General features: G+C 42.3%; 1 protein-coding gene across 1 annotated transcript in view; it reads right to left on the bottom strand.

Moving 5' to 3' along the window:
- Positions 1–11,492, bottom strand: part of scn1lab (sodium channel, voltage-gated, type I like, alpha b) — a 41,794-nt gene that overhangs the window by 13,206 nt on the left and 17,096 nt on the right. The window contains exons 11-17 of the mRNA XM_046053806.1: positions 7,541–7,819; positions 6,493–6,834; positions 5,204–5,336; positions 4,813–5,051; positions 4,521–4,694; positions 3,437–3,793; positions 2,750–3,271 (exon numbers count right to left, since the gene is read on the bottom strand). Of these exons, the coding sequence (XP_045909762.1) occupies positions 2,750–3,271; positions 3,437–3,793; positions 4,521–4,694; positions 4,813–5,051; positions 5,204–5,336; positions 6,493–6,834; positions 7,541–7,819 (2,046 nt within the window). The remainder of the gene's footprint in view (positions 1–2,749; positions 3,272–3,436; positions 3,794–4,520; positions 4,695–4,812; positions 5,052–5,203; positions 5,337–6,492; positions 6,835–7,540; positions 7,820–11,492) is intronic.

Below are 11,492 nucleotides of genomic sequence, written 5' to 3'. Positions count from 1 at the left end.
CCCCCCCCCCCCCCCCCCCCCCCATTTGTAAAGCGTATTGAATTAGCACCCATGCATACCCAGAAAACATACAGGACTAAGGTGTGGTACTCAACGATTTTCCTCCTTCTCAGAAATATGCAAAACACATGTAAGACGTGTTGCTGCTGTTGTCAAGGTTATTTTACTCTGTCTTCCTGGCTAACTCTTCCTGGCAACACTCTTCTGGAACCCTAAAATGCAGTGATCTTTGTTTTTGCTGTAATGCACATTACAACATCATTTGCATATAGTGGTGTTGTGAGGCTTCCTGTCTGTTTTTCTTTGGGCAAACATGGTGTTATATGGCCTCATGTCTAATCTGTCTAGCGTGTGAAGTATAGGAACATGTCATCCTAGACAGTGCAGCAGCTCTGATTGCCGTGGGACCCAGCTAATACGGCATGGGAATGATGGAAGCATGCTGCTCACAAGTGCATAGTTTCCTGAAGGGGTGTTTCCCTCCAGTTTCTCTTTCTCTCCTTCAGCAAGAGACCCATTTTACCTCTTCTGGACGTGGGTGATATGAGGCTTTTACTCTTAACCTAAAATGCTTTTATTGGCAAATTTTGCTGGCAAGTTTTACTATATTTGAATAAGTTGGGTGACGAGATAGTTGCAGTGGAACTAAAGTAGATAACACGGGCGTAGAAGTACATAGAACAGAACGACTAATTCATAGTGGTTGTGTATATGTACCACATCTGAATCTGGATTCAATGTAGTCTGGAATAGGGTTTCTTAAATTTTATATTTAAGGAGGATGGAAAATGAAGAATCTCTGATTTAATTAACTGCCGTGTGTTATCTGTTTTGCCACCCTGCAAAAATCAGCGTTTATTTGATTGTGTTTGAAAATGATCTCCTTGGAAAGAATTCTGTAAAGAATCTTTCATCATTCCACTATTATCTGAGTATCACAGAAAAAAAGTACGTACAAGTATTTCATGTGTATACATGGGTTATGAACCAGACAAATGAATTTTGTCAAACTACAGCAAAATTCATTCCATCTCTCTTTTTTTCCTCATTCTCCTCCACCTCCTCTCTTCCTTCAATCCCAAGCTCGGAGTGTTGGATGCCAATCAAGTCCAGAAACCAAGTCAAAACCAAGCAATGAAATCGAAAGCAAAGATCATGTTAGATGAGTTGGTCTATCAATGGAAAAAGGTGGTGGTGCTCATTCCTAATGGTTTGTAACTGCAATACAGCCTGATGCTTGGAGATAAATTATGAAAGGGGGGGAGGGGGTTAAGGGAAAAGATTACAGCATTGAGAGTGCTGCTGTATGGGGAAGAGGGGGGGGTATAAAGCAAAGAGGGTGGGGTTGGGGACGGAGGGCAGACCAGGCAAAGAACAAAATGGGCAATCCATTGAAAGTATGAGAAAAAATATGCTGTTTGTCTGTAAATGGTAGGCAGTCCTCATGGTTAGTGCTATGGTACAATAAAGTGGTCTTACAATTCTTCTCTCACTGAAAACCTTGAGAGCTTCTGTGACACAGCTGCAATAACAAACGGGGGGTTAAACAAAGTAAGTCAAACACACCAAAAGCTAGCATTCAGCTAGCATTTGGTCAGACGCAAAGCACACGTTAGCCACTGCGAACAACAATTTAGATTTCCATGAAAGCATATTCCTTAACAAATGCAATGCAAAAGAGTGGGATGCTGTTTTTATACTGGCAATGATGTTTTTAAATGGGCAAGGACGCTTTTTATCAAACTCTATGCACAGTGGGTATGAAATGTCCGAATATATTTTAACTGTTCCTGCGTTATCACAATTCACCAACCGCTGGCTACAAGGTATTAAGATCAGCAGTGACAAGAGAGAGCATTGCCTCATCCATATATGGAGCATGTGGTGCCATAGCTAGAAATAGTCTCCTGGGTTGTTTTGACTCACAGGGAATTGGCACCACACCCACAGTGGCAGGTTGACATCACCAGGGAGCACAGTCCCAATGCTCTGTCAGCCTGGCAACACTTAACAGCAAACCTAGCATTTGCTCTCTTGGAATAGTCAATGAATTACAAAGAAAAGTAGGACTTCAATGCAAAAAATGTGCCAATGGTGGTTAAAATTGTAGAATATTAGATTTAGATTTTAACATACACTGATAATCTGTTTCGGTACACTATTTAGCAGCAACATATGAACCAGGCTTAGTTCACCTCTTTAAATTTGGACAAAACATTTTGCTGCTTAATTAATTTCATCTTAACACATGCACACATCTATGTTGCTTCCCCTGAAGCATGGAATGATGTATTAAGCTGTCTCTTTAGCAGGTGTGTGTGTAATAGTGAACTTCAATTGCTGGCAAGTCACCCATGTAGCACTGTACACAAACACACTCACATGTACACTCTAATGAGCGCATCATGAACCTGCTTCATAGGTCAAAGGCAAATTTGAGTCATTTTTTGTCATGGCTCTTTGTTCTGCTGCCAAGGGCTTTAGAGCTGAATAAAAACTCCAGAAGATTCACTCAGTAGCACAGCATGATGCATGTACAAATGAGTCAGCAGGTGTGTTATTTTCAAACTGCTTGACTGTTGGGAAATTTTCTGAAAAGGCTCTCTATGCAAATCTTGACATATTCATACACTGATTGATTTGTGTTGGGTGTTACAAATATAAAGGAGCTACTCAAATACAAAAGCTGTATGACGCAAGAGATTTCCTTCAACCTGACAGAGATGTCAATCAAAGTCTTTCATCGTACCTCTTTGCTGCCCTCCACATCTGACGAGTCACTGCTGAAATCTTCTGTGTTTAGGTTCTCAAAGTCTGACTCGCCCACAGCGATGGGCACCGTGACTGTCAGGCTGGGGTTATGAATAAATGACATGTAGTCGCATTCCTCCATTGGGTACTTCTCTGTGGTGTTCCCACCAACCCCGACCACCAGCCCTCCTCCTGGCCGTCCATTGCCCTCCTTCATGTACACCCCACTGGGGTCTTTGGTTATCTCCACTGAAGTGTGGTTGGAGATGCAGTTGCCCTTGCCATTGCTATGCAGTTCATCCAGAGGTTTGCTCTCTTCAGCCAGTCCAGAGCCCTTACCACTCCCTCCAAAGCAGAGGCTCTGGAAGAACTGCCGCACTGTAGCTTTGACAAATGCGATGCCCCGCTGGATCCGGCCCACAGCAATCTGCAAGTTGTTCATCTCACTGTCGTCGTCGGTTGCCGCAAGGTTGTCAGCGCTGAATGAGCTCAGGAGGAGAGCCAGGAACAGGTTGAGAACCTAGGAAGAAGTGGACATTAGGTAGGAAAAGTGAATTCCACTTCACCATTATTACTTGTAAACAAAGCGTCTGCTCCAACCAACAAAATATTTAAAAAAAATAAAATTCTAGCAAACTACAGTATAATCTTAATCTTAATCTAATAAAAAGGAAAAACGTCATACCACAAGGTTTCCAATGACCATGACCATCATGAAGACGATCAGGCACATGGTCTGTCCAGCCACCTCCATGCAGTCCCACATGGTCTCTATCCATTCTCCACACAGCACCCGAAACACAATGAGGAAGGAGTGGAAGAAATCGTGCATGTGCCAGCGGGGCAGCTGGCAGTCATCAGAAATCTTACACACGCACTCCTTGTAGCTCTTGCCAAACAGCTGCATGCCCACCACGGCAAAGATGAAGACGATGATGGCCAGCACCAGAGTCAAGTTCCCTAGAGCACCCACGGAGTTACCAATGATCTTGATCAGCATGTTCAAAGTGGGCCATGACTTAGCCAGTTTGAAAACCCTCAGCTGTTCAAAAGGAAATCAAGAGTTAGATTAGAAGATCAGTACCACTTCCATACATGTATGCTAAATATGCAGCTAGAGCAGGAGAAGGCTGGCTTAGTTTAGAATAAAGACTGGAAGCAGGGAGACAACAGCTAGCTCTATCCAATGGTAAAAAAAATCTGCCTAACAAAAATCATTAATTAATAGATTACATCTCATTTTCTGGTTGTCTGGCAAGCTCACAAGGCAAGCTCTACAATACATAAATCCCCATAACATCACACGTTGTTGTATTTTTTCATTTGTGTATAGACTAAAGAAACAAGGTAAAATTTGTGAGCATGAGAGGTGCACTTTGGAGTGGTTAGCTTTGATATTTCAAGCTAACCTAAGCTAACAGTCTGCTAGCTCTATTTTTTAAATGGAAAGATGTGACAGTGCTATCAATCTTATCTAACTCTCACCAAAATGTCAATAAGCGCATTATCCAAAATGTCAAACAAAAACGCCTCAGAGAGTCTAGCAGCACAGCAACAGTCACAGAAAGCTAATCAGGGGAACAGCAAAAACACACTGTGCCCCAAAGGCCAAAACAACTCTCAGTGGGACCTCTCATGTACTGCACAAAAGATCTCATTGCATCATTAATAACATGACTGACCCTAGAAGTACAGGTGCATCCTAAGCCTTAACCTTTCTCATCTAAATAGCAGATGATCCTCTACAATAATTCAGCCAGTGCTCTTACCAATCTAAAGGACCTGAGAACAGACAGGCCTTCTACGTTGGCCAAGCCAAGCTCCATCAGACTCAGACTAACAATGATGCCGTCAAAGATGTTCCAACCCTCCTGGAAGTAGTAATAGGGATCCAGGGCGATGATCTTGAAGCACATCTCTGCTGTAAAGATGCCTGTGAACACCTAACGACAAAAGGGGAAACATTCTAGTTTAACACCTAAATCTGCTTCATTCTAAGTATTTATGTTTTTTTCTAGTTTTGTCCAGTCGGCGTATGTAAGCATATCAGACGATACTTGCCAGGTTTCCAACAGAGAGGACGTTATCAAATTCTGTAGTCATGGGATAATGCTCCATGGCCATAAAAAGGGTGTTGAGGACAATGCAAATTGTGATGGCCAGATCCACAAATGGGTCCATGACCACTGTGCTGACAACTGCCTTGATTTTCAGCCATGCAGGGCAACAATCCCATATCAGAGCAGTGTTGGCAAATCTGTACCAGCAGGGGGGGCATTTCTGTCGTGACTCTTCAAGCTCTGGGAAAGGAGACATGATCACATTTCATCATACTGAAATACAGATAATATCTTTATACTGTATATGCTATAGTGGCATGGAGGTAAGACAGAAAGATAATAAAATAATAGTATTAGTAGTATAAAATAATAATATATGGCCGGATCCTTACCTTCCATGGTGTTGGTGAGGATGCTGGCCACACTCATGGCTCTCTGCCTGCCTCCTGGTTCAGCTAAATAATCCACAGATGGCTGGTGAAAACCTGACCGCCGTTTCTTAAGATCAGTATCTGTTGTTGTCCCCTGGAAAACAAAAAATGCCAGATAAACAGATTAATGGCAAGATTTTTAGGCAATATTTCGCAGAACAGGACAGGTTATCATATGAACAAACATCACACGTGTTTTATCATTTTAATATCATCTTGTCTTAGTCTATGCCCTCCTGGTTTAGTGTGTGGTTATTTCATAACTTGTATTTTAAAGACCCTACACACACATGATTCAGGTGTTTTCACTTTTCACCTGATTAGACCTGGTCTGAGCTCTGCGTGATCATGCACAGACTGTACTTCATTGACATCCGTCTGACCCTCTAATTAGTGTAAGTTAGTGTTGCACCTTTTAGGGTGGGAAAGGTTAGACCTTTATCATTCTTGTTTGGTTTATTAATTTTGTTGACGTGATTCCAGCATAACTCCAACCAACTTCAACCTGTGAGGTTGTGCAGGGCCTTTAAATGATCAGTCTGGTGATATTCAAGATTTTTCTTATGGCCACTTAATCTCATGTGCGGAGCCAAATCAACAATTAATGTATCCTACTAACAAGTAGTGTGTGTGCGTGCATATGCATAAGCCTGATATATCTTATTTCTCGGTGCCAGAGAGCTCCATTGTCAGGAGTCTCAGCCTCAGGTGATGAGAATGGGAATTACATTAGTTTTGAAGGTATTTGCTCATAAACCAAAGTATTAGACAAATTAAAATGTTGACCTTTACCACATGAAAAATGAAGTGAATGTCTGTACCAAATTCCATTGCAAACCATCCAATAGTTGTCAAGATATTTCCCTCTAAAACAAAAGATTCAACTTCATAGACAGTCAGGGGATCACCAAAGTCATCAGGATTCATCCCCTGGAGACCATGAATGTCAAATTTTCATTGCAGTCCATCCAACAGCTAATAAACAAGTGAACTTGTGAGCTGTTTTACATATTTTCAGACAATTTATGTCCCCAGTAGGAACCACTAGGCGTGGGGAAGAGAACCTCAGCTCACACTTCTTCCCACCTGGGAAAAATGGATTTCCTCTTAACCGCTTGATGATGGACTACATACCCAAATAACTCTAACTTGTCAAAAACGTGTATCAAAAACATAAGAACAAAGCGATGGGTATAAACGTTAAGCAAGTCTGTAGGTAATTAAAGCATTAAAACAAACAGTTAAGTCACCTCAGGCAGCAGGAGACCTACAGGGGAGGTTGTTACAGAAGTTCCACCGACCAGTGACACCACACCATTGCAGTCTACTGCGCAGTGCATCTTGCCGTTGGCGGGCAGTATGACCCGTGGCGCCCCGAGGCTGGTCTGGCTGACGGTGCTGCAACGGCGCTCGATGCGGCGCGGCAAGAACAGGGAGCCCCGGCGGCTGTCACTTTCCTCAAAGGTGCTGTGCTCGTCATCAGCGAAATCATTCTCGGAGCCCATGTCACGAGCCCGGCCGCGGAAGCTGAACAGGCTGGCACGGCTGTTCCTCCGAGGTGAGAAGATGGATCCACGAATACTGAGGAGAGACTGAGAAAGAGAGAGGGAGAGGCAGAAAGAGAAAGAGGGGAAAAATGGGGTTAGAGAGTAGGCTAGAGGGAGGTAGAGCCCTGGCATACTTGGGGAAGACTGTTCGCCAGTAGCGAATAATACTCAACATGTAAAGGCCCATTTATACTCCTGCGTAGGGTCTATGCATGCATTTATACATGTACTTGGGTGAATGGGGGTAAGGATAAGGGTGAATGTACCCTGCGTTTTTAAAGGAATTGACTGGAAGCAAGCTGGAAACAGCTAGCCTGGATCAGTCTGAAGGCATCAAATTCTGCCTTCCAGCACCTCTACAGCTGACTAATGAACTCAGTATTCTTTTGTTTGTTCAATCTGTACAAAAACCTTTATGCTAAGCTGAGCTGCTGGGTCCAGCACAATTATGAAAGTGGTATCCATCTTCTCATTCAGCTCTCAGCACGGAAACAATTTAACGTGTTTCCTAAAATGCTGAACCTTTCCATGTAATTTACAAAATTTTAATTAATATGTACTGTAATAGGGCAACTACTGTAACAGGTGCAATTAAATTTCAACCCTGGTTTTGCATATCTGTGGCTTTAATTATCACTGGTATGAAGGGACATTTTGTTAATGGCCAATGCCAGTCTAATTTGAGCCCCTGAAAAGCTCCATTTATCAGGTATTAATCACTGACAAATCTTATTTGTCAGGAAGTGTTTACCTGATTGGGTGAGGAGCATCTCTTCTCATAAGACAGTCTGTTGGCATCAATGGAGAAACGGAAGCTGGATCTCTTGATGCTGTCCTCGGACTCAGACTTGTGGAACTTGTCATGGGCCCCCCTCTCCTCCTCTTCCTCCCTCTGCTTCCTCTTCTTCCGCCTGTTGCGTCGCTCCTTGGCACTTTTCGAGCTGAGCTTAGACGTCCCTGAGGAGGACTCAGTGGTGAGCCCCCCTCTCCCGCTGTACTCTCCGCTCTCCGTGGCTGCTGCCGCGGCAACCTGCCGGCCAATCACAGCACACAAATACAGTTGTCATGGCGACCCAGTGCCTGTCTCAAAGGCTCTCACAGACTGGAGCGGCGGAGAGAGCCTGGCAGCTGAGAGCAGAACCATGAAGAGCCAAATAAGCCTCAGACACCTTCTAAAAATGGAAGCCTGTTTTTATGCAAACCAAAACATTTCTGTATTCTTGTATTTATAATACTTATTGAGTAAGAGGAAAATTGTGTGGATGCTGGATTAGGTTATGGCCTTTTTGCTTTTTTACAAAACAAGTAGGAAATTCTACTCTTTGAAGCCAGGCAACATTGATCAAATCACTGTATACAACATCAGAAGCACAGAATTCCTTGCATCTTACCTTAAGGAACATGATTTACTAGCACATGCACGGACAGACATACAGAATCAAATTAGGCTTTTTTCACAGAAATGTGTCGTCATCACAAAATGCTTTTGGAAAGCTAGGTTGGGGAATTTTAATGGGAAAAAATTGGTGCTTTAGAAGGAAAAGATTTTCCGTTAAGTTAAAGCATTGCCAAAAATATGAGATCAAATATCAATAAATAATCTAAGAATATAATACACCACTTTTGGATTTGTACACTACCCCTTTTATCATTTATCCTTGTTCTAATGGTGAGAAATGCTTGTGTCCCACAAAACGTATAGCACTATTGAGGTTGTACTACACGGGTCTGTCATGGCAACTACAGCACAACTAATAACAACAATCTGAATGTGCACAAGCCTGATAAGACAGTATTGAGCTTTACAGAATAGCCACTGAAGCTAGCAGAGGTGGAAACAATATAGAAGCATAGACCTTCCACGTATGAGGATGAGATAAAGAGGATACCAGGTGGAATTGTACAAAATGAAATGCAGAGAGAGTGAAAGGGAAAGAAAGCTTTTGGATGATGTACTATTAAACACACATTCTGTATGTTACCAATCTCTTGTGGGTCACGTATCCCATGATCAGATGAGCTCAAGTCCCCCTTCATTAAACCTACCCTTTATGTTCCACATGTATTCTTTTTTCAATTGGATTTTAACTAACACTGGATATAAGTGAAAATTGTTACAGTCATTTTCTGATACACTTAAATTGTCAGAGTTTTGGTCTGTTTGGTACAAGGTACAAGGGAGATTATTATTTTACAACACAAGGGTTGAAGCGTTGTAGTTCCCTTTATGCTTCTCACAAAAACAAACGTTCTCCAAAAATATATACAATAGATGGGTGGTAAGTAACAAGTCTCACAGCCACAGTTTCAAGGAATCGAAAACTGTTCACCTGCTCCACCTCATCCCCACTGACGTAGACTGGAGTGTGTGTCTTTCCCTCTTTTTTCCTAAAATCAATGACCAGCTGGTTTTGCTGACGTTGAGGAGTAGGTTGTTCTCTGTGCACCACCCTCCAAGATTGTTGATTTCCTCCCGACATGAAGCCTGATGGCGGTGTCATTCACAAACTTCACAACAGAGTTCTCTCCATGTCGGGGGATGCAGTCGTGGGAGTACAGCGTGAACAGGAGTGGGCTGAGCACACAGCCCTGGAGGGCTCTGGTGTTGACTAGAGTGGAGGAGGTGGGACCACCAATGCGAAGTGCCTGGGGTCTGTTTGTTATGAAGTCCAATATCCAGTTACAAAGTGTGGTACTCAAGTCCAGCATGCTAAGTTTGCCGATCAGTTTTATGGGGGAGATTGTGTTGAATGCTGAGCTGAAATCAACAAACAGCATTGTGATGTAGCTGTTGTTTTTCTCAAGGTGTGTGAAGACTAAGTGGGGGGCAGTGGAGTTTATTCTGAAAGCAAACTGGTGAGGGGGCAGGGTAATTTGGATGTTGTTCTTTATGTGCTGCAGAACCGGTTTGTCAAAGCACTTCATCAGAAAGGGGTGAGAGCCACAGGGCGGTAGTCGTCTAGACTAGACACTGCAGACTTCTAGGTACAGGGGTGATGGTGGCTGTCTGTAAGCAGGTGGGGGCCCTCTCCTGAGCCCATGTTAAAAATATCAGTAATAACATCAACTAGCTGATTGGCACATTTTTTTAGTACACGGCCATGAATGTCATCAGGCCCAGCAGCTTTACTTATATTCACTCTCAGCAGGACTCTTCTGCTCTGGATACTGACGGTGGCCGGTCCTCTGGAGGTGGAGTAGACTTTACAGCTTAGTTGAGGAGATCAAAGCGAGCATAAAAGGTGGTTAGCTCATCTGGTAATGTGGCATCACACATAACGTGAGCTACCACTTGGAGTGGCGGAAGTTTCTACATCACATTAACACTTCATGTCCATTCAGTGCCAGGAGGGTATCTAAAGTTATTTTGGTTTGAGGGTGTGCCTAGTAGCCGCTAGGCGAGCATTGTGACTCGTGTTAAAAATTGAGATAGATCACGGAAGTAAAGCCTGGACTACAATTAAGCTGTTTTCAGGCAGGTTAGGAGCAGTGTTTTCTGTGGGAGATGGTAACTCTCTTCAGGGTGGGCTTTTCCTCTTTGCAAACATGCGCAAAAAAGGTATATAACATAGTAAAGGATAAAATCCAAAAAGCATAATATGACCTCTTTAAACCTTTGACCTTGAATTTTATCTTATGGTATGCAGGATTTGCTTTTATTTGCACACATTTGTAATGTGCTATTTTGAGTACCTTTATATTGCTTGTAACTTCTTATTATGTTATTGTACTGTCTCTTTGGTTTGACCTGCCAAGGCACTAAAGATGCGAATTAGCTTAAAGCTATAATCTCTTATGGTGCATCAAATTGTGACATTTATGTGTTAACTGTACATGGTCCCTTTTAAATTAAATACTTCAAAAATTATATAGACCCTTTTAGCTCTTCTGTTTATCCACTATATTTTGGAAATTCATCTGTTTATCCATAATTTTTGTTATCTATTTTGACATCTCTGCTTGCTTTTGAATTAGTTTTTATACATTTTCAAAGGCCACATGTGGCTGTATTGGTGTTGCTACTTAGAGTACTCAGGTTGGTGAGAAATGTGTACTGTCAGCTTATTGTCGCTGGTTATTGTTAAATTTGCTAAATCAGCATCACACCAGTTTCCTACTTGGATGTTTGGTTTGATCTTTAACATACGTATATGGATATATTTTAAAACAAATCACAATATAAATTATTTTAATAACTACTCCACAATGTTTTAATGTACCCCCTGGGATGCAAGTAGCCCTGGTTGGGAATCATTGCTGTATATTCCCAATCTGTGACATTAAATGCCTTATGGGACTGATTTAATCTCCTATTTATATTTACATACATATACACTGGTAAGTATAAATTTCGAAAATCCTGCTGTAAATTTCCCAGATGCAGTCTGAGATGGTGAACATTATCTTGTTACATGCAGCTGTGTGTTACACGTGTGGCAGAACAAAAATAGGTCTGGCTTTGTCGTCACAAGCTTCAAAATAACTAGTTGGCTGCCCAGGAACACAAGGTAGGTTCTCCTTTCATAATGGGCCTCTCATACAGATGACCTTCAGATTATTGAAAGAACAGGCAGAGCTACAATAAGTACATTTCCATTATCTAGCATTTCACTTCTGTATGAAGCTCTAACAGAAGTCAGGAAGATATCAGCTGTCTCATCAGCTGGTCACATCTATCCAATACCACAGCGACACACCCACAT

Source organism: Micropterus dolomieu, linkage group LG01 (genome assembly GCF_021292245.1).
Source record: "Micropterus dolomieu isolate WLL.071019.BEF.003 ecotype Adirondacks linkage group LG01, ASM2129224v1, whole genome shotgun sequence".
NCBI lineage: Eukaryota > Metazoa > Chordata > Actinopteri > Centrarchiformes > Centrarchidae > Micropterus > Micropterus dolomieu.
The sequence above is the reverse complement of the archived record's forward strand: the minus strand, read 5'-3'. Positions and strand labels throughout refer to the sequence as shown.